This window comes from Aspergillus wentii (assembly GCF_001890725.1).
Source record: "Aspergillus wentii DTO 134E9 unplaced genomic scaffold ASPWEscaffold_13, whole genome shotgun sequence".
Taxonomy (NCBI): Eukaryota; Fungi; Ascomycota; class Eurotiomycetes; order Eurotiales; family Aspergillaceae; genus Aspergillus; species Aspergillus wentii.
In genome coordinates this window covers 1-24,622 of record NW_024467844.1, presented here as the reverse complement: position 1 = coordinate 24,622, position 24,622 = coordinate 1, and the positions used below count along the sequence as shown (strand labels likewise).

Here is a 24,622-nt window from a genome sequence, read left to right as displayed (position 1 = left end):
TTGGTAATGTAAAATCCACAGGCCGATGGCAACACAAACCCTCGAAACTATTACTGTGAGAGGATCTTGATATTGATAATGCTGGGCATCCGAGATAGCAAGATGTCAGTACACTATAAAAGAATTTGGAAGGATCTGCAATCGATCCTATGATCCACGGTTCGTATTCAGCCTGGTCTCCGCCACTGAAGCCACTATAGACTATCGATTAAGGATCATGCAGACGTGAATCATCCCACATGGACATTAAGTTCAGAGAGCAATTTCCACAAGCAGACAAACTACGCTGGTTTTCGTGACCCACAATCTCCCGCGACGTTACATCAATCTTGATTCCAAATATCTCTTGGCAACGATGACGTACTAAGGACCACAGAAGCTTTGAGATTCCATTTCCGCATTTGACCTAGCGGGAGATCCAGCCCTCCCATGGATCAATGCCGCTACTGCTGAATGACATCCCCAATATAGCCAAACCGAATATAACCTTGATGATAATCTTTCGCTTCCGGGTCCGAATTAACAGACGTTCAGTCAGCCAGCCCGATGAATTGCGATTCATCAATAGACACCATAACAAGTATCCCGCTATAGACAAGCTGAAGGAAATGGGTTAGTTAATTTAGTGGCGATTAGCTCCACACGGTATTTACACTTAGAAAGGACTAAGGACAAGGTTGAGGGTTTTGGTACCGGCCGAGACGAAAGACGTCCCGCGGCCCCGAAAGCGAGATACGTCTCCGCTTTTCACTGTTTCAGAGTTCCCTTTTTGTTGGCTCTATGGCTGAAGGAAGTGCCTCTATGCGTTCGATATCAGGTACAGTAAGTGTTTTAACATGGATATCCCTGTCTTCTAACTGCGGTTCCTGTAATACACAAAGCCGCCGACGTGAATTCTCATCAGCCTGTCCATGGAAAGACCCATGGATCGGGATCGTAGGGTTCGTCATCCTCTAGTCACACTCACTTCACGAGTCCTCATTATGGCCATGTGACTTCTGAGATCCTGTTTTCCTTGGAGATCTCCATTTTTCGGCTTGTCAAATCCCAGCCATCGAGAATGAAATTGCTGTCGGGGGCCATCGCCCGAAGGAAACCTACGGCTAATGCGAGATTGTTCTTTTCGGTATGTAACGAAATTCTCTCCATAGTCTAGTGAGCGCAAGAGTCGAGCAGAAAACGACAGCAAGGCTGCATTCGTTGACGATTTAGAAAAGCGTGGAGGAGAGGAGAAGCTGGGGGCGGTTGCAACTGGCTCGGAACATGATATACTGGACGACGGCAACAGCGACTGCGCACAGCGCAAGCCCGAAGACCGCACAACTAGCAAAGATTTGTCGAAGCACAAGTTGTATTTTCAAAAACAGCGCTACGGGAAAGGATGAGAGACCTGAGAAGGTGTTCGGGCCATGACTCCGGAGTAGTGGGAAAATCACCATGCCTACTCCATATGAGATGACTGTGAATGCGACAATCGCCCAAAAGTGAATCCAGAGTCTCTGAACCATGATTTTCATTGGACGAACAGCCCGCCAGAAGCAGACCAGCGAACACGTTTTGACCGTGCACACGCAGGACCAGGAAATCAGGTTTGCTGCGTCTGTTGCACTGGAGAGTCTGGCGCTTTGCTTTGGTGTTTCGCTGAGCTGAATTGCGAGTGAGGACTCGCCGCTAAGCAACCCTAGCAGCTCGTACAATGGATCGACCTCCAGGGTCACGATAATTGCAAGGACCAAGAGAAAGACCAACGCAAGCAAGGTCAAGCCGTCTTCAACCCTGAGGCAACGGGAAAAAGCCAGCCGAAGGGCTATCTGGCCACTGCAAAGTAAAAATGCCACGCCAAACCCTGTCCATTCAAAGGCCTATGACGGATGCAATATGAGATGACAGGATACATAAAGCTCTGCCAAAGCTGCGCTCTCACAGAGTGGGGGAGCAGAAAAGGTGTAAGAAAAAAAGTACCTACATAGATAATAGTTTTGTCAACCCTTGCGGCACTTGATATAGTCCCGGCCCGAGAAATTATCGCCAGGGCTTCACGCTCTTGTTCTGTCGCTGTTTCCATATCGAAATATGCCAAAGTACGTGTCCGTGCCAAGTAGCAAGTTGAGGGAAAATTCAGTAGACATTCATCACTGCTGGTGGTTTTTAACAATATAATCGGGCATGAAGGTCAGACACATCCCACAATTGACAACCGACTGGCGGATCGATCCGTAAAGGACAAACTGGGCAAAGTTCTAGACTGTTCTTATCAGGTGCTGATGATATGAGCAATACTCTCGGTAGGCAGCAGGGCACATCTCTACGCCGGACAAACAGTGGTCGTGCAATGGATTAACCAACGGTGTTTGAATTTTGATGTCTTCTCGCCAGTTTTCCTGGCTATTCTTTCCTGGTTGTCGGCGACCATCCATGGGTTTGCTTCGTGGAGCCCGTTTCAAGACATGAGGGTGGGGCGGGATTTGCGGAGAACAATGGTGCTGTCTGCGAGTTATCCTGTAAAACCATTCCCAATATATTGTTCTGGAACACTGTCCTGTGGGTATCGGGGTTCCAAAGTTCGATGGATAGCCACCAAGGACATGTCTAGACTAGCCTCAGGGAGATGGGCAGTTGGTGTCAACTGGTACAGTGGTTTGTAGGAGTGTGCTATCGTTTTCGAGAATTCAAGAGGACACTGGTCTGTTTGATTAGCCGCTAGATCACGATCAAGGGCTACGTTGTTTGATCAAACCGGGTGGTGTTTTCTCTGGAATTTGTACGCTTCCTGACAGAAGGCTCTAGGCGCCGGTAATCGATCAATAACAGATGCAGGCAGGATTAAGAAGTGTGTATCCATACATGTAGACATAAATTGTGCCCTGCATACCTGCGCCGAGGGACAGACAACTTCCCGGTCACACAGTGCAGAAATTGAACGTGTCGTTCATCTAGTGTACTAATTCCGCTGTAGCTTCAACGCCAGCCGAACATTCCGGGAGATATATGTCAAATATCGCGCTGGGAGTCACTCAGCCATGGACAGGGCCAATCGGCCACCCACGCCGGACGAAACGGACTTTTGGCTTGCACGTCAGGGGGTGCGGGCTTCAGCCATCGAGCTCATTCCGTTTGACCTGCAATGGTCCAAAGGCAAGGCCGTGGACGCCGTCTATGAAGCCTCCTATCTGCGCGCTGAGAATGCGTATTTCCGCAAATTACGGAAGGCCGCATTTGCCTTCCAGGTCGAAGTTGAAGCTGCCCTGCTAGCGCATCAGGCTTTGCAGCAGCTTCAGCGAGGACTGCACAGCATCCGACGATGTGCGGTCGTTGAAGGTGGCCGATGCGGTCCACGGCGGGCGGGCGTGCTCGGATTCCAGCATGAAAATAGCATGTCCAGTCAGTACAAAACAATCGATGATCAGTGTTCCTTTGCCTTGCAACAACTTGAACAGAGCTATGAGCGTCTACAGCAATCATCGGCGAAATTTACGGCCGCATTAAGAAGAATCGCTCAGGAATACGCCGACTTTTTTCACGTGACACTTGATCCCAGTCAGCCTGCAGCCTTTTAACGGTCGCGGTTTAACAGGGGCAAGGGCTTTCGCGAATCTACACTATATGGCAGTGGCACCTGGATAATGACTGAGCTTCCTGTCCCCAGGAAACTGGACGCGTTATCAACCATAAGACATCTTCGAACACTATGTCGGTGAATGAAAGATCCTCGCACGGAAGACTACTCATAACCCTGATGTCTATGTACGCATCTAAATACGGCGTATCCAGCTTCATAATGCCTGAATAATAATTACCACATCCATATTCGTGTGACTGTAAATAGAGGGATTGTTTTCCTGATGTTATAAGATAGGACGCTCAAGGATAGTAGGCGTTAGGCGCAACTAGTGGGACTGGTGGGACCGGTCCTCCATGAAGATCCGTATCTAGAGCAACACTTGCACACATATAATTTTACAGAGAGGGTGTCTAAGTACAGATGGATCTATTGCTTTATCTTATCCTCAATGCGGCATCAAAGATTTCCTTGGCCATCAAATACGTCGACTCTATCTTCCCACACTATGGTATGCAATCTACGGAAACGCATCCGCGGAAGCCATCTAGGCCTTTATCTATTAACCAGGCCACACATTCCTGCCCTTTTTTGGGACCAAAAGCCTACCTGATGTCTTGGCAATATCCACGTATAACAGTCAAATGTTAGTGTACTGATTACAGTAGAAAGAGTCCATAAGAACCTTTTCCCAGAGGGTTAATAACTTTCCGCGATACAATCTTCCACTATAATAGTTTGTAGTACAGTTGATTTGGAGGTAGAGGCGGGAAAAAACCAAAAAAGAAAGCCAAAAAGGAAAAAGTAAACCCACAAAACTCGACTAGAAAGGCCTTTTTACTCAACGTACTTGGGGAAATTCCCCGCATTGTGCTTGGCGCCAATATTTTCGCTCCCCATATACCACCAATTTCTTCCCCAGCCATGGCAAAATGTCTTTTGGCTCCAGAAGACATAACAAGCCTGCGTCATAAACGGCATACCAGCAGTCACAGTTCGTAGCTACAATGGCGGTCATGAACTGGCGCTCGGCACGAAGTAGCGGCAACTGATAGATCGTCGGCGGCACGTCATAGTGATATACAACTGCTGCCGGCCCGGTTGCATGGTACCGGTACTGCTCCAGGTTGTTTTGCACGTCACCCGGCGTTAGCTGGGTCGAATGTCCTAACAGGCCTAGGCCTGCGGGCGCACGACTGCCAGAAGGATGCTCCAGCTCACGAAGAACCGTATCAATCAAGACGGTCGAGGAGGGTGGGATAGGAGCATTCAGCTCATCAGGTGGATCGGGTAAGTTTCCAGGCTGATTTGGAGGCGGAGTATGACTACTTCCGCCACTGACCGATCGAGAATAATGACTGACCTCTCTCGGAGACGGGGATCTGGATCCCAGTGGGGCAGTCAACATCCCCGTGGGGGTGTCTGCACATGTGCGGTCGGCGCCCAGATTGGGTACCAGATCAATATTCACGTCACGAAGAGCTGACAGGTAACCGTGGCCTGAAATGCTCGGTGATAGCATCGATAGCATCTGACCTTTTTCGCAACCGGGGTGGTCGGAACCAAAAAAAGCCCGGAACACGTCGCGCGCGATAGCAAATGGCGTCAGAGTCCATCCAGGTGTCGTGGGCGACGGTGAGTAAATGTGGTCAGCCCACAGATATGGCCGGGCCTCTTGGAAGCATCGTGCGGCTGATCTAACCATGCGTCTGCCCGCTGACTCCCGGGCATCAAGACCAGTGGTGATCGCGGGCATGGCTGGGGGGCCGGCAGCGGAATCCGCTGTGAATCCTAGAGTCGGTCTATCACCTTGCAGGAGGCTCCAGATTGCTGGCGTGTTAAACCCAACGGCCCATGCGAACCGGGCCACCTGTACCCAGAGGGCTTGTTGCTTGTCATCTGGTGGGCTCTGGGGTAGTGAGAGCAGGTCGGGTGCGTTCCGGAGGGCAAACAACCAAAGCTGGCGATAGGCGGATCCAAAGTCCACCGCGGTCGGGGAACGGCCAGATGGTTGCTCACCGCCAGGCCAGGCATGGTGACGCTGGGCCTCCTGCTCAAGGGTGGCGTGGCTCTGGAGAACCGGGAACAGGCGCCGAAGGATAGAGGCACCGGCGGTCAAGCACAAGGAATCCGTGGTCCACGTGTGGAGGGAAGGAATCCTTGTGTCGATCCGGGCCAATCTCTCCAGCAACCGCGCCCGGTCATCCGCCTGGGTGATAGTAGGGAAAATCCGGCCGGTCTCCAAGCCGTCTTTGATATGATTCAGGTCCAAGGTCGAAAGTCCCGGGCAGCGGCCTTCAAGCTCCTGGACGGTCTTATGATCAGCCTCGTCTGGGTGGATGCCACCAAGGATCTGGGACCATACATGGTGCACTCGGCGTACATAGTGAGCGAGCCTCTGGGGTTCCTCCGTCAGTTCGTCGTCTCCAAAAGCCTCGGCGCCACGGCAGTACTTACTTCTGGACTTCGAAGGGCAAACTTGCGTCGCAGCGTGCCCAGCCGTAACCCTTTCCACAGGGCACGGAACGGTAGGAGAGAGTCGAGCGCATCCCGGAGCTCGCGGTACTGCGGGAAATGTCGCAACCGTCGCACATCATAGCGTTTCTGCTTGGTGAGGATCCGACACTTCCACTGCTTTCGTTGGCGACGATCACGCCGCTGTGTTGCCAGTTGGATGTGACGGTAGACCTCGCCACCACAAAACGACCACACGCTGGTTGAATGTCCCGCGGCGATGTCACGCCGAGCGTCCGTGAACAAAGCTGTTGGGGAGTCAGTGACAAGCCACCGGTCATGGAGAGGAAAACAGCAGACGAACCGTCTCGATCATAGAGTGTGACCGTCCACCAACGGTCCTCCCGTGGACGATGCCGGAAAAAATGGCAGGCCGCTGCATGCCGATGCTGGCCGTGCAGACAACTCAATGCCTCCTTCTTCCGGAGTTTAAGATAGGGAGGCTCATGGTCGTTAGACCGCAAATCAGCTTCAGACAGGCCTGATCGTTGCAACACTCGATGAAGCTGGTCACGGGTGATGACAACGGGGATCGAATGTTCCGCGTCCCGGTTGTTGCACCCAACTTCTTTGAAGACGTCTACGAGGCGGTCAACGTTGGATTGGTCCAGCATCCGGGCCGTCGGAGATTCATGGTTAAACCGCAGGCGATTTAGCGCCACCCGTCCAATGCCAAGACGCGCCTCCGCCCTGGCGGCGGTGTTATTTTGCTCATGATCACCGGCCATGGCACACAGTACGCTTCAAATCAGAATATGGAAGATTTAAGGCATGCTTCAAGTGAGACTATGATTTAACGAAGCAGGGGAATTGAGGGAATGGTTCTAGCTTATATGTGTCATATCACAACTGGCCGCATGGAATATGGAGCTTTCTCCATTGTGCAATGTATAATAGCAAGACGCAAATACAGCTCTATTTTGTTGGACGTGTCTCATTCAAGAGTGTGCCATGAAGTACTATACCCCACCAGAAAGAACTCTCGCGGTGGGGGTTAATAGGGATAGGCTGCCCCTAAATTGGTATTAATGCAGGCGGCATCAGCTACGGCCTGTAACTGTATCTCGCGTGGTGCGTCATGCCTAATTAGGGATAAGTGCAGTTATACCGGGTTATCTATACTCCGTCATATGTTGACAAGGCATAGGCACGCAATATTCTATGTGATCAAGGCGTTTAGGTTTGAGGTAAGTTTCAATATATCATCGGGTAAAGTGGAAGAAGTTATATATCGATCAAAGATATACAGTATACGACACTGTCGGGCGACTTTTTTTCTCGTGCATATACATATATATATATAATCTTCCATGTCATGTGTCAACTAAACAGTACTATGACACATATCCCGATATTTCTCACTTTTGAATTTATCAAGTAAAGAGAGGTGCCGCGTATATTGATTTTTAAATCTTATTTTTTGTGGGTTATGTGAATAGAAGGCATGATCATTGATGTTTGTGGGGTTCTCCGCAAAACAGATTCACTATTCCTAAGCCGGCCTAGTGCACCTCGTGGGGCAAGACAACTGCCGGCAAGGTCATTATGCTCCCTTTAGATTTGCTCCAGGAAGAGTCAGGACTACTGTGGAAGAGACAGAAAAAGACGGAAGAAGACCAGAAGACAGCTAGGATTCTGTTTAGTCCACAGTTACGGAATAAGCTATTAAAAACAAATACATCTAGAACTTTCAAATTGCAGAGAAGTGAGACTGGAACATGCGCGAAAGACTGGCATAGCGACAAGCTATAGAACGATGGCTCTCTTGACCTGGTGTACGTATCAATTCTCCAACCAAAGTCTATGAAAGCCATGTCATTGGCCCAGGCAGAGTAGTCAGCGATGGGCGTACAGGCGTATCCCCTCCATGTAAACGGCGATGGAATGGGCACTCCGTGTGACTGAGGTATCGGCGTTCCAAGGGCGGATAACAAAATGCAACGGTTGGTGGGATTGAGATCGCTCCAGCCGCCCAATACAATCGGCTCGGCACATTGGGCAGGGGATCTGTATCTTTCCTGAAGCCAGCAGTCGCGACTCGAAATACTGACGGATATATTGACTGAAGCACTGTCGATGACACACATGGCCACATCCAACTGCAACAAGGCCATCAACAGTGTTCTCCCAGCAAATGGGGCAAGTTAGTCCGCTGCTTTTGTGCGGGATATCTTTGACGTGCAGAAGAGTCGAGTGGGGTGGTGCTATCGTTGCGCGTTTTGAAACCGGGTCATCCGGTATCACAATTGGATTGTCTACTTTGCTTGATTAGAAGTGCATGCAATGGCTCCAGTATCAACCACACCTGGACTGTTGCCAACACGACTGGTTATGTGCGATCTTGGAGTGTTCCGCTTCGCTTTTGGTGCAACGACCGCCAAGGATGGTGAATACTGGCGATAGGGGAGTGTGCGCGCAATGTTTCTTCGAGGTGCTGTCCTCTGCTGTCTATCGGGCATCCTTGCTGCGTGATTCTATCAACCTAATTAGTGACGTCTCCTCTGACAAAGTCCTATACCTACTAACCAGACTCACCGGGATAAACACTCGACGTCTCCTTGCACTATGGGTGCTGTCATAATGAGAAATCGCTGTCGGGATCTAGTGGACGCAAAAGCACATCAAACGGCCATCCAAGAACTCAATTGTTCGGATCATAGACGTGATCGAGCGAATATAAAGAAGTGTTCTAAATTGCGTAACATCGGTGGTAACATCTGAAGAGCCTTCTGGGTCTTGAGACATATGATTCTTTATTTATGGCATCCGGAGTATGGTCAAAAGCGGTTCGCTAAGTTGGACTGGGTCCATTCCTGATGCTGCGGAAATTCCTGTGGCCAACGAACAGTCCTCGGATCTGCAGTGGGAAGATTGTACTGTAGATTGTGGAAAACAAGTGTTTAGTTTACTCCGCGAGGTGCGCTAATCCGCATAAGGATAGTGAACTCCGCGTGGTACGCTAAACCGACTATCTCAATGAGAGCTCGATCTTCAAACACAACCCGGCAGAGCGACGATGGCCACGGACGCTAATCTGTGGTTATCCATACGATCCATATGTTTCTACTGTTTCCTACATCAAGGCGACGGTCAACACCGCACAGTGTACCTCGTCGTCGCATTGCTGATTTGCCTTTCTAAAATGGACAAATCAAAACTGGGCTAGCTCAAGAATGTGCTGCTAACTTAACTAATCAGTCCTGTATAAGTTATGCATCCAGTAATTTAATTAGTTCATGAATCGACTAATGATCAATGATATGAACTATGTTACATACCAGGTTGGTGACACTTCTGGGTCGCACCACGATGGCTTGGCGAATCATTCCCAACATGGGCTAGCGTACCTCGCGGGGTAGGGTCCACCAGGGTCTTGTTCTCTGGCTCAACTCACACCACACAAGGGTCACTAGGCATCTCAATCTCGTTACTTTGTCTATCGTGGTTTTGAAATTGACGCAGGTGAATGGTTCGCTCCATTGTTAACCACAGTTCAATGGTACTGACGGTGCTGTAGACCCGCCAATGTCCACATCTTGATGTGTATGCTATTGTAATAGAGGTCTGCCAGTTGAAGCATATATGGACGTATTATACTATACCGATATCCCCCGTCATTCTATTATTTTACTGGTGTTTTACTTCCTAGATCGGGCGGCAAAAATCATATCTCTGCGCGGGTTACCTCATCTACCCCCTATCACCTCTATTCCATCAGCATCACTATGGGTACACAGCGGAAGACTGCTGGCTACCACCGGAATGCGGCTCGGCGGAGAAAGACTATCTTTAAAAAGTGCGAAGAGTTGAGCCGGCTTGGGGTCGACCTTTGGATTATCATCGGTTCAACTGATCAAACACATGTCTTCAAATCAAGAGACCGTGGTCTGTTTGATAGGTTTGACAGGCGAGTGGTATAGAAGACTGATCCGGCTCTGCTAGCCAATATAAGGAGTATAAACTAAGTCCAAGTAGGTGCTATCGTGCGCTCGACCCAAATGGCAAAAGGCTTAAAAGAATATCCTGGCACCCACCACAGCGTCTCGTCGAGTGCGTATTATCGATCGGCTGCGTGCGGACCATTCAGGTTCTGCGATAGAGGAAAGTACAGCCATAGTTAAATGGGAATCCTGACTATGCTCCTACATTACCCTTGTACACAATCCGTAACATTTTCTGAAACTGCCTGTCGATGGGAGGAGAGTACAACATTCCAGGATTTTGGTTTGCATCGTAGTCGTTCATTACGATAAATCCTTTGACTTAGCCAAGATTCTGTATTATTACGTAGTGTACTATATGCAATGGCATGTGTATGTTTTAGTAAACACACGGACGGTGGATCACATCTCAGCAAGATCAAAACGAGCCACGGGTCAGATTTTGGATCCTGGTGGGTCTACGCATTTTTTATGAATCATATTTGGTATCTGTTTGTATGCGGAGCTGGGCAGTGGAGTATGTCTGGAAGACTTTGCGTATTGCCAGTGGCGCCCACCTAGTGGCGATAAAGCTGAGGTAAAGAAGGCGTCGTTTCCTGCTACATACAGTATAAGATCCCACGATCACCCTGGTGAAAACATGTCTCGGCTCTCAACCAATCCTGGAATTGCTGGATTGAATCGTTCCAATACAGACCGTCCATCTCTTTGGGTTAATAACCTCAGCTAGAACGCAACACCTTAAATTCAAAATGCCCGACACAAAACGCATGAGAAAGACTGATATTGGTATCAAGCAACCTGGTACGCCGGATATGGGCTTGCAAGCACAGAGTGGCCCACCGGGTATGTAAACACCCAACGGCGGTCAGTGCCATCTTGCTGCTCTGCAAAAAGCTTACCCTGGTCATATTTAGCCCCTCGCGAAATATCATCGACGAATTCCTCTGAGACCATCGCGTATCAGGGACTCCAGCACCTGCACCATACTATCAACTTTATTGGGCTAGCCGTTGGTGTTCTCGCGCTCGTGGTTCTGACTGCACACCAACTTTGCGTGGCCCCTTTGACCAACCGCTTGGACGCAATAGAAGTATTGCTTGGCAGTGCTGTGATCTATGCCTTTGCTTCTATTGTGTGGGATGGATTGCTCTCCTGGAAACTAGCATATCCTGACCCTCAGACGCACCGCAGACTGGCGTTAGCAATGGTTCCATTCTGCATGCTGTGTGTCGCGGTCGGCATGTTCCTCATCGGCTGTCTGCTGTGGTATGCAGAACGGTCGGAGAATCAAAGTGCGGCCTACTTTCTTGGCTTTCAGTTGGTTGCATGCTCGTGCCTGGCTGTAGGCTTTACTTTGCAGCTGGTAGCACCCGGGAGGAGGGTGCTCTAGAATCTGACATTGCTCTTGGTACCTAGTGATACCGAGTGGAACCCAAGTGGAATCAGGTAGCTAGCGTTCACGAAAAGCAGCTGGCAAGGGGAGTGAGAAAGTTGGTAACACACGTGTTGGGCGCATGTAACTGCTAAATGTGCGATGCTGCATCTTCTAGAGAGGTGTCTGCAGTCTTCAACCTTGATCGTATAATGTATCTATTGCATATCAACTTGAAATTCAATATTTGGTGTAAATCTGACTTTCTACATACGCACGAACCCTACAACTGTTGTCGTTTTATATTCATTAACCTAACCTCGCCTTTGGCCATCACCGTCGCCATTCTATTATTCCCATGTAGGTCGATATGCAATGACTCACTACAGTGCCTGGCCGGCTACGACATTGCCCTCCTTTTACGATTTTTCACGGCGCGACAGTGAGGATGCTCGTTCATCCATAGGTCATTCACTTTTGGGCCATACAGACGAACATGGATACTTTTATCTATAGTACTATTTTGTCTCGGGTAGCGGCGGTACGCATATATAATGGCCCAAGGCGCGGCGAAACAATACCACGATGCCATCCGGCAACAAAAGAAAAAGCACTGGAATCAATTTCTTGCCGACAACGATAACATATGGAAAGCCGCTAAATACCTGAAGTCGGGAGAAGACGCAGCGTTCGGGAAGATCCCGCAGCTCCTCAGAGGAGATGGGACCACCACCACCGATCATAAGGAGCAGGCAGAAGAATTGCTGGCCAAATTCTTCCCGCCCCTGCCGGACAACATTGACGATGAAGGGACTAGACCACAAAGAGCGCCAGTCGAGATGCCTACCATCACCATGGAGGAGTTAGAACGACAGCTATTTGCAGCGAAATCATGGAAGGCACCCGGAGACGATGGACTACCGGCGATAGTTTGGAAAATGACTTGGCCTACGGTCAAATACAGGGTCCTTGATCTATTCCAGGCGTCGCTGGATGAAGGCACATAGCCAAGACAGTGGAGACATGCAAAGATCATACCGCTCAAAAAGCCGAATAAAGAGAACTACACCATTGCCAAAGCATGGAGACCGATTTCACTCCTTGCGACGCTGGGCAAGATACTGGAATCAGTGGTTGCAGAAAGGATCTCACATGCGGTGGAAACTTACGGCCTACTCCCGACCAGCCACTTCGGAGCCCGAAAGCAGCGGTCAGCGGAGCAAGCACTCTTGCTCTTGCAGGAACAAACATATGCGGCATGGCGTGGCCGACGAGTCGTGAGCCTGATCAGTTTCGATGTCAAAGGAGCTTATAACGGGGTCTGCAAACAACGACTGCTCCAGAGAATGAAAGCGCGGGGTATACCGAATCAGCTGCTCCGGTGGGTCGAGGCATTCTGCTCGGAACGAACGGCGACCATCCAAATTAATGGACAAGCGTCTGAGATCCAAAGCCTTCCACAGGCTGGACTGCCGCAGGGCTCGCCCTTGTCCCCGATCTTATTCCTCTTCTTCAACGCAGACCTCGTACAACGACAAATCGACAGCCAAGGAGGTGCGGTTGCTTTCGTGGATGATTTCACTGCATGGGTGACGGGGCCAACGGCACAGAGCAACCGGGACGGTATAGAGGGAATTATCAAAGAAGCGCTCGACTGGGAAAGGAGAAGTGGAGCTACTTTCGAGGCAGAGAAAACAGCTATTATACACTTCACCTCTAAGGCTCACAAATTAGACCGGGAGCCATTTACCATTAAGGGACAAATCGTTGAACCCAAAGACCATGTCAAGATCCTGGGCGTCCTGATGGACACAAGACTCAAATACAAGGAGCATATGGCGAGGGCGGCATCCAAGGGCCTAGAGGCGGCGATGGAACTTCGACGACTCAGAGGTTTATCCCCCTCAACAGCGCGGCAGCTATTCACATCGACGGTGACCCCTGTAGTGGACTACGCCTCTAATGTCTGGATGCATGTGTTCAAAGATAAGGCCACCGGACCGATCAACCGAGTCCAAAGGGTAGGAGCGCAAGCGATTGTAGGGACGTTTCTCACAGTTGCGACCAGCGTAGCAGAAGCGGAGGCTCACATTGCTACTGCACAAAACCGGTTCTGGAGGCGGGCTGTGAAGGTGTGGACGGACATTCACACCCTACCAGAAACCAACCCTCTTCGCAGGAATACGGCTCGGATCAGGAAATTCAGAAGATTCCACCGTTCGCCGCTGTACCAGGTAGCAGACGCGCTGAAGAACATCGAGATGGAAACACTGGAAACTATTAATCCGTTCACATTAGCACCATGGGAGGAACGAGTGCAGACCGATATTCATGAAGTCCCAGAGTCAGAGACCGAAGCAGGCGGGTGCCTGCAGATCGCAGTAAGCAGTTCGGCACGGAACAATATGGTAGGATTTGGAGGATCGATCCAGAAGCAGCCACCTCGGTATCGAAAACCAAAACTGAAGACCTTCTCCGTCACACTGGGCGCAAGAGTAGCGCAGAACCCATATTCGGGAGAGCTGGCAGCATTAGCACACGCATTGAGCACCCTATCGGGATTGAAACGGTACAGAGTCACGCTACTTACGAGCAACAAAGCGGCAGCACTCACGCTACGAAACCCTCGACAACAATCAGGCCAGGAATACGTCTGCCAAGCATACAAGTTGATAAACAGACTACGGAGAAAGGGGAACCGAGTCAACATCCTTTGGGTCCCTACCAGCGAAGACAACAAACTGCTGGGCCTGGCGAAAGAGCAGGCCAGGGCCGCGGCCCACGAGGACGCTATCCCACAAGTACAGGCCGCCAGAATGAAGCCAACAACCTTAAATTTCGCACGATCCCGAGCAGCCACCACGAAAGACTTGCCAGAGGATGTCGGGAGACACGCCAAACGAGTGGATGCAGCACTCCCAGGAAAACATACCCGACAGCTGTACGATCGATTATCGTGGAAAGAAGCGAGCGTGCTGGCTCAACTCCGGACCGGCATGGCAAGACTCAATGGATATCTCTATCGAATCAACGTAGCAGACATGGACCAGTGTGCGTGTGGACAAGCGAGAGAGACCGTGGAGCACTTCCTATTTCGATGTCAAAAATGGACGGCGCACCGGACAGAACTACTACAATGTACCAACACCCACCGAGGAAATATATCCTTCTTTCTAGGAGGAAAGTCGCCTTCCGATGATCAGAAGTGGACGCCGAACTTAGAGGCGGTACGGGCCTCAATACGATTCGCAATCGCCACGGGCCGACTCGACGCCGCTTAACCACGTCGACCAACACAATGACACCCTTCCCCTAACTAACCTACACCAACCACCTTGTGCCAAAGATGGTAGACGCGCTTCAACTGCCGAGGATAGGATGTTGAACACTTGAAGAAGCGCCTTCAAGCCAGTCTATTAACAAAACTACTAACCCACAAGGATTCCTACGATATTGACAGCTGAGAGGACATATACTGAAAGGATCTATGTATGGGCTCGAAGGAGACACAGCATATGTACATTATGACCTGTGTTGATAGATCAGTGATAGTTGCCCTTTCGGCTTAGCCGCCGGGCGTTAATGAATTGTGTGTGTGTGTGTGTGTATGTAGCAATCACTCCCTGAGACCGGAAATGATCAAATCACATACATGTCTCAGCGACAGTCTGCAATCTCGTGATGACTTCACGGCGTGCGGGCATCCGGACAACAAAGAATCAACAAAAACGCCCGGGAGCGAGAGAAACGGCGGAGAGACCGGCTGGCTCTGGCTGGAAGCTATTACTGTATTTTTTTTTTCATTATACACCTTCATCCTGCCAAGTACCTTTAATCGACTGTACAGTGACGAAATAACTCCAATGCGGAGCAACGCCTGGGATTATATAGGGTGTGGTACCAACCTTAGTCTACCACGCGAGATTCACTATCCCCAAATTGGTTTAGTGTACCTCGCGGGGTAAGACGATTCACGGAAATAAAGTTCTAGCCACCGACGGCACATCCATCTTGGCCCCTGGGTGAAATGCGCGTCTTGGCCGACTTGGTTCGCATAGTGTAGGAAGTATGTATAACTAATACACAAGTTATAATAGATAAGCATCAAAAAATGATTACCACGTAGCGGGGAATCTCAACTATCTAGTAGTTTATGGTTCTAATCCCCACTCACAGGTGATACTGGACAGTATATATCTCTCTGGGGAGGGGATTTCATTTTACTTGAAAGGGGGGCACCTCAACACGCAGCTCGCACCCTACCAGTTTAACACCGACCCTATTGATTCTGGGTCTTCTACATTCAGCGGCAATGAATTTTCCTCCAATTACTATTTCCGATCAATGCGCAGAGATAGTCAAAATTGTGAATGTGATCTATGGCCGCTTGGCTCGAGTGGTCGCCCTGAAATCGGAGCTGAAAGAGACATCCGTTGATTTTCATGACATATTTATGCAGGCCGACGACCAAAATGATTATATCGAAGGGCTGTGTCGAGGCTCCCTCCATTTTGTCTCGTGTTTGATATCCAGGGCGTGGCACGAACAGATCGAGAACTTGCCAGTAGTTGAAATGGCTCATCTACAACTGTGCAACGCCCTGGAGCTATTCTATCAAATCCAATGTGATGTGGGCAAGCTGCTGGCCTCTCTTTCAATCAAGCAACAGAATGCCGTGTCTACGAAGGTGGGTATCGCTGCACAGGTGCGCGCCCAAGAAGCTCGAGTCGACCGCATTGAAACCGACCTAGACTGGGCCATGGTACTTCAGCAGCACCTTCACCTACTGAAGACACGATGGATTTCGGGCGCAAGGGGCAGACGACGTGGCCCTCTGATACAACACAATTCCAGCGACAGGAGTGGACGCGTGCGTCATTTCTTTGGGAGGTGGCTATCAGGACAAGGACTTTCCGAGGACCAATGAGAGGATGATTGGGGACTTCTATTCAAGTGGTAATACGGATATCGATAAATCTCGTCTTTTCCAACGCCTCTCCATATTGCCCCAACCATGAAAAAGGAAATGCATGACGCCAATATTGCTGAGGTGAAGAGTGGAACGGTGGAAAGAGGACTGCTGGAGACGAATCCTGTCAGCATGTATCTATCCCAGAATATCTAATGCAGATATTATAATACTCACAGATCTTTATCCCAGCATCGGGATAGGAGTACCGGTCTTCCAATTTCGTCCACTGCATGCCTATTCATTGTACGTACATATATGTAGTATGTCGATTCTAATGGGCTGCGCATTCCTCTCTTAACAAAGCACCTTCTGCCTTCCCAGGTGGTGTAGTTCCCACCTTTGAGGCGCAGAAATTCATGATCAGCTGCTAGCTAGGTGTGAGATCATTCACTACACTTCCCTCGCCTATTGTATCAATCTCTCAGTCGACCCAGACAACCACCGCCCAGCCTCCACATTCCAAACATATAATAGAAAACCACCCAGCTAGATTGTCCCTCATTTTCTGGACAAAAGTAAGTTGAAATACACTTCGTCATTTCGTCCGTGAAGTGACGACTACTATGCATTGGACTAGATATAAGCGGTACTGGTACCAGAAAATCACCATTCTCAAGAGGGCATGTTCTACTGTGCGTACTACTTGGCGATCATGGACAGCATCTGTGTGGAAAGGCCGACCCCCAGCAAATTCCATAATCCAGTCCCGCTACAATGATATGCTGCTGGAACAGGAGAATGTTCCCTGGTTCCATAACATATTAGCCAGCGGCTTTGCGTGGATACTGCTGGCTGGATACTTGGTATTTCCCGGAACATTCACATCGCTTCGTGACTCAGAAGCCTTGCAGGCTATGGCATCCCAGAATAAAGTGGGTTCTGCTGTCTACTACTCGGTTCAAAATATGCCACTGTTAGGACTCGCTGCCACGTGCTGCATCGTGGGCGGGACCGGCTCTATCTGGTTATGGTGGCAGTGGAGGACGAACTACCTTTGGCCAACCCAGCATCTTTTCATGTGAGCTGTCCTTTAGTGATTACTGCGTGCAGAAATGTCGGGGACTGACAGTTCTTACAGTCCCATCCTCATCCACTCTGCCACCGGTCTTGTGAATACATGCATCAGTGTTTACACCGCCCGTCAAGGAACCTGGTCAGTCTCTGCAACAGTCACTGCGGTAGTAACCGGGGCTTGGACGAGTCTGGGAGCGATCATGGTTCTGATCTATCACCTCCTTCTTCGGAAAGTGAAAAAGGAGCATAACGTCAAGCTAGCCAACGCTTCAGCGGAAGAAAATCGCGGGCCAATCCATACCAGCTGTCGATTGTCTCCAGATGATTCATGCCATAGGGAGCCCCCGATGAGCCTGTGGTTCTAATATCATATGTGTGGCAGCTTTCACCTGGATTACCATAATGGCCAGATATCCCGTGTCTCCGCCTCTGAACGAGGATATACTACCGACTCTCTATTTTGTCCTGTGAACACGTTATGATATGGTGAGAACCCATTAAGCTCCAGTGCAAGGGGGTACACACACGGTATATTAACGCTCGGCGGCTAAGCCGAAAGGGCAACTATCAGTAATCTACCAATACATGTCCTAATATATGCCGTGTCTCTTTAGAGCCCATACATGATTACTTCAGTATATGTCATCTCAGCTGTCAATATCATGGCTGGTCCTTGTGGGTTAGTAATTTTGCTAGTAGGCTTGCTTGAAGGCGTTTCTTCAAGTATTCAGCATTCTATTTTCGGTAGTTGAAGCGCGTCTACCGTGTCTGGCACGAGGTGGTTGGTGTGAGTTAGATCGGGAGAGTAGGTGGATTGTGTTCGTTGGCATGGTCAGGTGGCGCCGAGTCGGCCCGTAGCGATTGCAGACCTTATTGAGGTCCGTACCGCTTCGAAGTTTGTGGTCCAATTTTGATCGTCCGAAGGCGATTTTTCGCCAAGGAAGAAGGATATGTTGCCTCCGTATGTGTGTGTACATTTCAGCTGTTTCGTTCGGTGTGCAGTCCACTTCTGACATCGAAAAAGGAATTTCTCAACGGTCTCTCTTGCTTGTCCACATGCACACTGATCCGTCTGCGCGACCTCGATTTGATAGAGATATCTAGTCAATCTAGCCATGCCAGTCCGGAGTTGGGCCAGCACACTCGCTTCTTTCCACGATAATCGATCATAAATCCGCCAGGTGGGTTTTCCTGGGAGTGCTGCATCCACTGTTTGCATGTCTCCCTACATTCTCTGGCAAGCCTTTGCTGGTGGCAGCTTGGGATCGTGCGCTATCTAGGGTTTGTTGATTTCATTCTGGGGACTTCTGCTTGTGGGATAGCATCCTCTTGGGTCACAGCTTTAGCCTGCTCTTCAGCCAGGCATAGCAGTTTATTATCTTCGCTGGGAGGAACCCAAAGGATGTTGAGTTGATTTTCATGCCTCCGTAGTCTCCTAATCAGCGTGTATATTCGGCAGATATGTTCCTGGCCTGACTGTTGTCGAGGGTTCCTCGGCGTAAGAGCGAGTGTACAGTACAGACGGCGGCTGAATCAGTTTGACACCTGCAGAGCTGTTGCTTTGCTTAAATTAGCGCCAAGTCACACTACTTTAGATAGAGACGAGTCATATATTGTTGTTACAGTAATCCTTCTTTCATTACGCGCTGTCCCATACATTACTGTATATGACAAACAATGCTTTAGCATAGAGCTTTTCAAACAGGAGTGTGTCTACAATTACAAGTCTGAGATAGGAGATTTAAAGTACTTCTGTGGGATTCAAGTGCCTGATCAAAGATTCAAGCTATCTAGGACCCTTTACACTATGTATGTATGTATGTATAATTCATTTACCCCGACCTCTCGCCTTTGGCGATATGCAGGTTACCACAACTATATATATATATATATGTATCCGAGTATAAACATGTAGAATCATCCACTTCCTGAAAACGAACTTAGAGCCTCGTCAGGGCCTCCCGTGGCCTAATTGCCGCTTTCACTGTTAGGCTGCCCTTGTGGCGCGCGGCTGCGAAACCGCTGTGACGCCTCGGCGAAGTCCAGCACGGCATTGACCGTTTTGGCTCGCGAGACGGTGTCTGGTTTACCTCTCTCACCTTCGATGGAGCCTCCCAGCAGACTCGCCACGCTATTGAACGCGTCCCCGACTTCTTGCCTTAGCTTCCTCCGCAATTCGGCCAGTCTTGGACAGTCTACCAGAACGTGGGTGACTGTTTCTTGTGCGCCGCAGACGCACTGATCGTCCTCCCGGAAGCCAAAGGTCTTAGCGTAGGTAGACAGCCAGTTGTGGCCCGTGCGTAGCTGTGTCAACAGGTACGCCCGGCCCCTGGGCAGACTTCCATATAACCTCCGAGTATATGTTGCCGGTAGGGTGGTGTCGATCTTCCGTAAATGGCCGCCTTTCGCGCTTGATTTCCACTCTTGCTCCCACTGAGCCCGGATTCCACCGCGAATGCGTGTGTTCTCCCTCGTCAGGAGCGGGCGGAAGGGGTGGGTCTTGCCTGGGCACGCAGCTCCTCGAGCTAGTCGGTCTGCTGCGTCGTTCCCGAAGTCATCGCTGTGTCCTGGAATCCATTGGAGACGAAGCAAGATGTTGGCTGCTTGAACTTCGGCGGCCGCTGAGAGGATCGCGTGGACGATCCGTTGTCCTGATTTATTTCTTGCGCTTTGGATTGATTGTAGTGCTGATTTGCTGTCACACAGGATAGTTGCAGTTGGTTGCCGTCCGCGCGCGTCGCGTAAGCGCTGGTGAGCCAATCTGAACACCATATTGATGGCGTAGTAGATGCCTATCAGCTCTGCTACGTGAACCGACCAACGGTCCGCTGGCCCCACTTGAATTTGTTTAGATTCCACTACCTCCAGGTTTTCATCCAGCGTGACCACCGCCGCGCCTAGATGGTCTTTGAGGCCGGAAGCATCCGAATACACAACCACGTCCGATGTGGACCGCGCGGTCTCCGCTCGTTCCCTTGCTACTTCACGGTCTGATTCGATCTCAATCTTTGCGAAGGCATCGGCGCGCCACGGTGGCAACGGCCGCGGGTCGATTGTTTCCAGCCCATTTAGCCTGTCCTGGTCCATGGTCTTCAACGCTTCCGCCAGCGGGAAGCGCGCAGACGTGCAAACGTTGTTTCTGCGTTTCTGAGCTCGCAGGAGTGCCGCCCACACTGGGTGGTCTCGAGGTAGTGTGTGAAGTCTGGCGATGGTGCGCTGTGCTCGGTGACGAAGGCGAAGGTGCGTGGGAAGTATGTGGGCTTCCACTTCCAGCGTTGCGGTCGCTACCGTTCTGAATGCCGACAGAACGCGGACCAGAGGTGTTCTCTGTACTGTGTTCAAGTGTCGCAGATGCGTCTTGTCCCGTAGTGGGTCGTGCCAGACTGTCGACGCGTAGTCCACCACAGGCGTGACACATGCCTGGTAGAGTTGTCTCATCTGTTCTGGGCGTAGGTGTCGCAGTCCGCACAGTGCGATTGCTGTTTTGGTTGCTCGTTTGACAGCCTGTTGAACATGCTCTTTCCACCGTAGCTCCTGGTCAAACACCACTCCCAGTAGCTTGGCTGTGGTCGACGGCCGGATCACCGTTCCATCCACGACCATCTGTCCTTCCAACTGCTCTCCTTTCTTCCTGGTCAAGTGTATCAGCTCGGTTTTCTCGGCTGCAAAGCTGGATCCGGTGCGCCGCGCCCATTCCTCAATGCGAGGAATATCCTCGGACTGGATCTTGGCCAGGTTAGCCTCAGCCGATCTGCCCACTCGCCAGCGGAAATAGTCGTCAATGAACGCTGAGGCGCCCCCATGGTAATCTACGGGCTGATCGACGAGGTCGGCGTTGAAGAAAGCAAATAAGATGGGGGACAGCGGTGAGCCCTGTGCCAGCCCAGCATTTGCGAGCGGCTTCATCGAGGTGCGGAAGTCGTCGAATCCAACGCTCGCATGGCGGTCGCTCATGAAACTTGCGATCCATTTCCGTGCGGTTGTGGGGATCCTTCGTGCCTGCAGACAAGCGTCCAGGCTAGTTTTGTTTACGCCGTTGAAGGCCCCCTTCAGGTCAAACGAGACGAGGGTCACGACTTTCTGTTTGTACCACGCACGGTCGATTGCGTTGGAGAGGACCAGCAGGGCCTGTTCGGTCGTCCTCCCTGGGCGTCCGCCAAACTGGCTGTTTGGAAGTAGCCCGTGTTTTTCTGCTAGGAATGACAGCCGCCGGGCCACCACTGACTCCAGGAGTTTACCCAGGGTGTTCAACAGTGAGATTGGGCGATAGGCTCCAGGGGTCGAGTAATCTGACTTCGCTGGTTTCCGCAATACCACGATCTTCGCGCTTCGCCATTGCTTTGGATGATGGCCTAGATTCAGGGATGCGGTAAAGATGCTGGTGATAATGTCTTTTAAGTGGCTCCATAACTTCTTCCACACGAGCATCGGCAGACAATCTTCTCCGGGTGCGGTAGTTCCTTTAGCCGCGTTCAGTGATCTTTGTATCTCCAGTTCGGTGATCGGTTCCCACGGGAGTTCCAGTTCCGTCACATCTGGTGGACGTGGGTCGGGCGGGTTCATTTCCGGGAAGAACGAGTCAAGGAACGCTTGTGCTTTATCTTCATTGTCAGTGAGCTGTATTGCCCCGGCTTGAAGTGCAGGGACGCATCCCCAGGCTTCCCGAGGTTTCATATAGGTTGCGGCTTTCCAGAGCTTGCCTTCGCCTGCTTCATCGAGAAACTGTTTCCAATGTGATGCTTTCGCTTTTTCGATCTTCCGGGTCCACTCTCGTCGTTTCCGCTGCATGTTTAGGAAGGCGGCCAAGGTACTCGGATGGTCCCGACCAAGTTCAGCGCAGCTCGTTTGCCACCTTCTGCGAACCTGGTTGACTTCAACCTGTTGAGCTTTGAGGGCCGGGGTGAACCATCGTTTGGCGTATGGCGATGGGCGCGCGTCTGGCGTGAACTGGTCTACGGCCTTAGCTGTCACTTTGGTAAGCTTTTCCACAATCATGTTGAGTGCCGGTCGAGTTCTAATTTCCTTCCACGGACTCATTTCTTGGAGTACCCGCTCGCCGATTTTAGTCCAGTCTGCGCGGTCATACACTTTCCTCGCTTTGGTGCTTGGTTTGGTCTGAACTTGCAGGTTCCATTCGGAGTATGTGGCCCGGTGGTCTGACCCATAGTTTTCGTGGTACAGGTGGCACTTGACGAGCAGGTCCAGGTTGTCAGTCACTGTCTGATCGATCGTGGAATTCTGTCCTGGGTCGTTCAGGGCCCAGTAAGTTGCTGTCCCACGGGGAAGGCACCCATGAAGACCGTTATTTTGGAAGAAGGCGACCAGGTCGCTGGCGTCCTCAATGAATCGGGTTGATATATGATTGCCGCCCCACAGGGGGTGATGGCGGTTGAAATCCCCGGAGAGAATGATACTAGTAGTCCGTCGGTTGTCTTGCACCGTAGACGCGATGGTGTTCTGAATCGCTGTGGGTGCTGGCTCCGACGATGTGTTATCACCCGAGTAAATCGGGACTGAAGGTAGGTAGACGGAGAGAAGCAGGATTTGCGAGTCGGATGTCCAGATTTTGACGGCTGCGACGTCTGGGTGGTCGCATGGTACTTGGCGATGCGAGGTAGTGGACACGCGTCGATTGACATAAACTAGGCTACGAAACCGAGTTGCGTCGGCCTCGACTGTAGGTCGGTAGAGTCGCCAGGCGCTGTGGTTGACATGTGTGCGGTAGGTCGTGATGGATGGTTCTTGGATGAGAAGGATATCCAGGTCTTGGGTTTGGCGGTCGTTGATGAGTGCTTCCATTCGTGGTCCTGATTTCATCATGTTCAACTGGAGGATGCGTAGATTGCTTTCTAGCATCGGTTGGGGTTAGGGGTCGCAGGAGATGGACATTGTCGATCCCCAGTCGCGTGTTCGCCGCTGCAGTCGAGGCACTGGGCCCTGATTCCTGGTGGGCATCGCTGCCGTTCGTGCGGACCTGCACAGTGTCCACACCGCGGGGTCTCTTTGCATGACCATGCCAAGTGTCCGAATCGTTGGCATCGGAAGCACCTCTTTTTCTTAATCTCACGTCGCTCTACGCTCCCTATGTACCGTTTGTCGATCACGAAGCCTCTGTTGATGAAATGATCCGCCCCTTCTGGGGAGTCGAGCCAGATTCCCAGGGATGCAAACTTCCCGAGGGCCTTATCTGCTCTCTTGAGCCATACCACCTCCTCGATGCGGTGGCCTTGTTCCGCAAGATCGTTTTGTTCCGTGATTTTCTCTATCACCTGGTTATAGTCGGTTTCTAGGTTGAGGTCTTCTGTTGGAGTTCGATGCACGACCACACCGAACCGTGGCTTTACCAGTTTGGTGTTATTGCCCAAGTCTTCCAGCCACTCAGTATTACTGCGGGCTATTTCGGCCGATTCTGGGTCTTTGAATCGAACTATATATCCTGTCTTGGTGGTGCCAACCCCGGCTACCTGGGCGTCTTGTGTCGTGACAGCTTTCGTGAGTGCGGTGTGGATGTGGGTGAATGCCGCCTCGGTTGAAAGATATCGTGCAAACGTGTTCCCATCGGCGTTCTCATTATCTCTCGGGTCAACGAATGTTCTCTGGGTGCTGATTCGGACGCAGTTTGCTTCTTTCTCAGCTCGTTGCGGAGTTTGGGGTGGACCCTGAGCGCTTTCTGCCGCAACTTCTGCCCAGGATCTGGCTGGGGTCGTTGGTGGCGTAGCTTCGACTCGTGCTCGCACAGCCTTCAGCTCCTCATGAAGCTTGTCGTTCTGTTCCTGGAGGACATGCTGGCTATGTTTAATCTCCTGGAGCTCGTTCTGGGTGGCTTCGATCGCTGCGGTTTGATGGCGGATAATGTCTTTCAGGGAGCCGATGAGTTTCCACACCTCCTTAGTGGTGATTCGGCCCGCCGGGTCCGCCGGTGTAAAGGCATCGCCACTCCGAGTTCGTTTCCGGTTTTCGTTCAGCAGGTTGGCCGTGTCGCTAGTCGTTCTGGTTCGCAGGTCGTCCCCTGCACAGCTGGCGGTGGTTTCTTGGCTGTTTGTGGGATGGGGCTCGGGCCCTCCCGACGGTGGGTCCGCCATCGATCTGGGGTTCGGTACACAAACACAGCAATTTTTATATCTCAATATCAACGCCAACGCCAGCTATACTTCTTCCGTTGCTGTCACCTGTACCGTTAACTACAGTATTTGCTATACTACAGTATTTCCGGAAAATGGTGTCACTACCTTCATGCTCTTTGTTGT

At 50.9% G+C, this 24,622-nt stretch overlaps 10 protein-coding genes across 10 annotated transcripts; 6 read left to right on the top strand and 4 right to left on the bottom strand.

The window, feature by feature from the left end:
* Window positions 1–1,079: 1,079 nt before the first annotated feature.
* On the bottom strand, window positions 1,080–2,256 carry ASPWEDRAFT_306159 (uncharacterized protein). Its single transcript, XM_040833438.1, has 2 exons — window positions 1,967–2,256; window positions 1,080–1,862 (listed from the first exon to the last, which is right to left on the bottom strand). Exons 1-2 carry the CDS (start codon window positions 2,063–2,065, stop codon window positions 1,209–1,211), a joined length of 753 nt encoding a protein of 250 aa, XP_040683233.1. The 5' UTR covers window positions 2,066–2,256; the 3' UTR covers window positions 1,080–1,208.
* Window positions 2,257–3,020: 764 nt separating this feature from the next.
* Window positions 3,021–3,557, top strand: ASPWEDRAFT_33301 (uncharacterized protein; the record flags this gene model as incomplete). Its single annotated transcript, XM_040833756.1, has 1 exon — window positions 3,021–3,557. One exon carries the CDS (start codon window positions 3,021–3,023, stop codon window positions 3,555–3,557), a length of 537 nt encoding a protein of 178 aa, XP_040683232.1.
* A 323-nt stretch (window positions 3,558–3,880) lies between these two features.
* ASPWEDRAFT_306259 (uncharacterized protein) lies at window positions 3,881–4,305 on the top strand. The gene has a single exon (XM_040833440.1). It carries the CDS (start codon window positions 3,983–3,985, stop codon window positions 4,208–4,210), a length of 228 nt encoding a protein of 75 aa, XP_040683231.1. The 5' UTR covers window positions 3,881–3,982; the 3' UTR covers window positions 4,211–4,305.
* Window positions 4,306–5,889: 1,584 nt separating this feature from the next.
* ASPWEDRAFT_46905 (uncharacterized protein) lies at window positions 5,890–6,975 on the bottom strand. The gene is made up of 2 exons (XM_040836865.1): window positions 6,378–6,975; window positions 5,890–6,321 (listed from the first exon to the last, which is right to left on the bottom strand). Exons 1-2 carry the CDS (start codon window positions 6,799–6,801, stop codon window positions 5,972–5,974), a joined length of 774 nt encoding a protein of 257 aa, XP_040683230.1. The 5' UTR covers window positions 6,802–6,975; the 3' UTR covers window positions 5,890–5,971.
* Window positions 6,976–7,476: 501 nt separating this feature from the next.
* On the bottom strand, window positions 7,477–8,595 carry ASPWEDRAFT_306263 (uncharacterized protein). The gene has a single exon (XM_040833441.1). The coding sequence runs from the start codon at window positions 8,185–8,187 to the stop codon at window positions 7,576–7,578; it is 612 nt and encodes a 203-aa protein (XP_040683229.1). The 5' UTR covers window positions 8,188–8,595; the 3' UTR covers window positions 7,477–7,575.
* An 891-nt stretch (window positions 8,596–9,486) lies between these two features.
* On the top strand, window positions 9,487–10,185 carry ASPWEDRAFT_46899 (uncharacterized protein). Its single transcript, XM_040836864.1, has 3 exons — window positions 9,487–9,535; window positions 9,591–9,987; window positions 10,049–10,185. The coding sequence occupies exons 2-3, from the start codon at window positions 9,799–9,801 to the stop codon at window positions 10,085–10,087; spliced, it is 228 nt and encodes a 75-aa protein (XP_040683228.1). The 5' UTR covers window positions 9,487–9,535; window positions 9,591–9,798; the 3' UTR covers window positions 10,088–10,185.
* Window positions 10,186–10,766: 581 nt separating this feature from the next.
* On the top strand, window positions 10,767–11,407 carry ASPWEDRAFT_177861 (uncharacterized protein; the record flags this gene model as incomplete). Its single annotated transcript, XM_040831730.1, has 2 exons — window positions 10,767–10,860; window positions 10,932–11,407. 2 exons carry the CDS (start codon window positions 10,767–10,769, stop codon window positions 11,405–11,407), a joined length of 570 nt encoding a protein of 189 aa, XP_040683227.1.
* A 4,294-nt stretch (window positions 11,408–15,701) lies between these two features.
* ASPWEDRAFT_177859 (uncharacterized protein) lies at window positions 15,702–16,316 on the top strand (the record flags this gene model as incomplete). The annotated part of the gene is made up of 1 exon (XM_040831729.1): window positions 15,702–16,316. The coding sequence occupies one exon, from the start codon at window positions 15,702–15,704 to the stop codon at window positions 16,314–16,316; it is 615 nt and encodes a 204-aa protein (XP_040683226.1).
* A 608-nt stretch (window positions 16,317–16,924) lies between these two features.
* Window positions 16,925–17,383, top strand: ASPWEDRAFT_122515 (uncharacterized protein; the record flags this gene model as incomplete). The annotated part of the gene is made up of 1 exon (XM_040829161.1): window positions 16,925–17,383. One exon carries the CDS (start codon window positions 16,925–16,927, stop codon window positions 17,381–17,383), a length of 459 nt encoding a protein of 152 aa, XP_040683225.1.
* Window positions 17,384–23,224: 5,841 nt separating this feature from the next.
* ASPWEDRAFT_144302 (zinc knuckle domain protein) lies at window positions 23,225–24,609 on the bottom strand (the record flags this gene model as incomplete). The annotated part of the gene is made up of 1 exon (XM_040829462.1): window positions 23,225–24,609. The coding sequence occupies exon 1, from the start codon at window positions 24,455–24,457 to the stop codon at window positions 23,225–23,227; it is 1,233 nt and encodes a 410-aa protein (XP_040683224.1). The 5' UTR covers window positions 24,458–24,609.
* Between the last annotated feature and the right edge of the window lie 13 nt (window positions 24,610–24,622).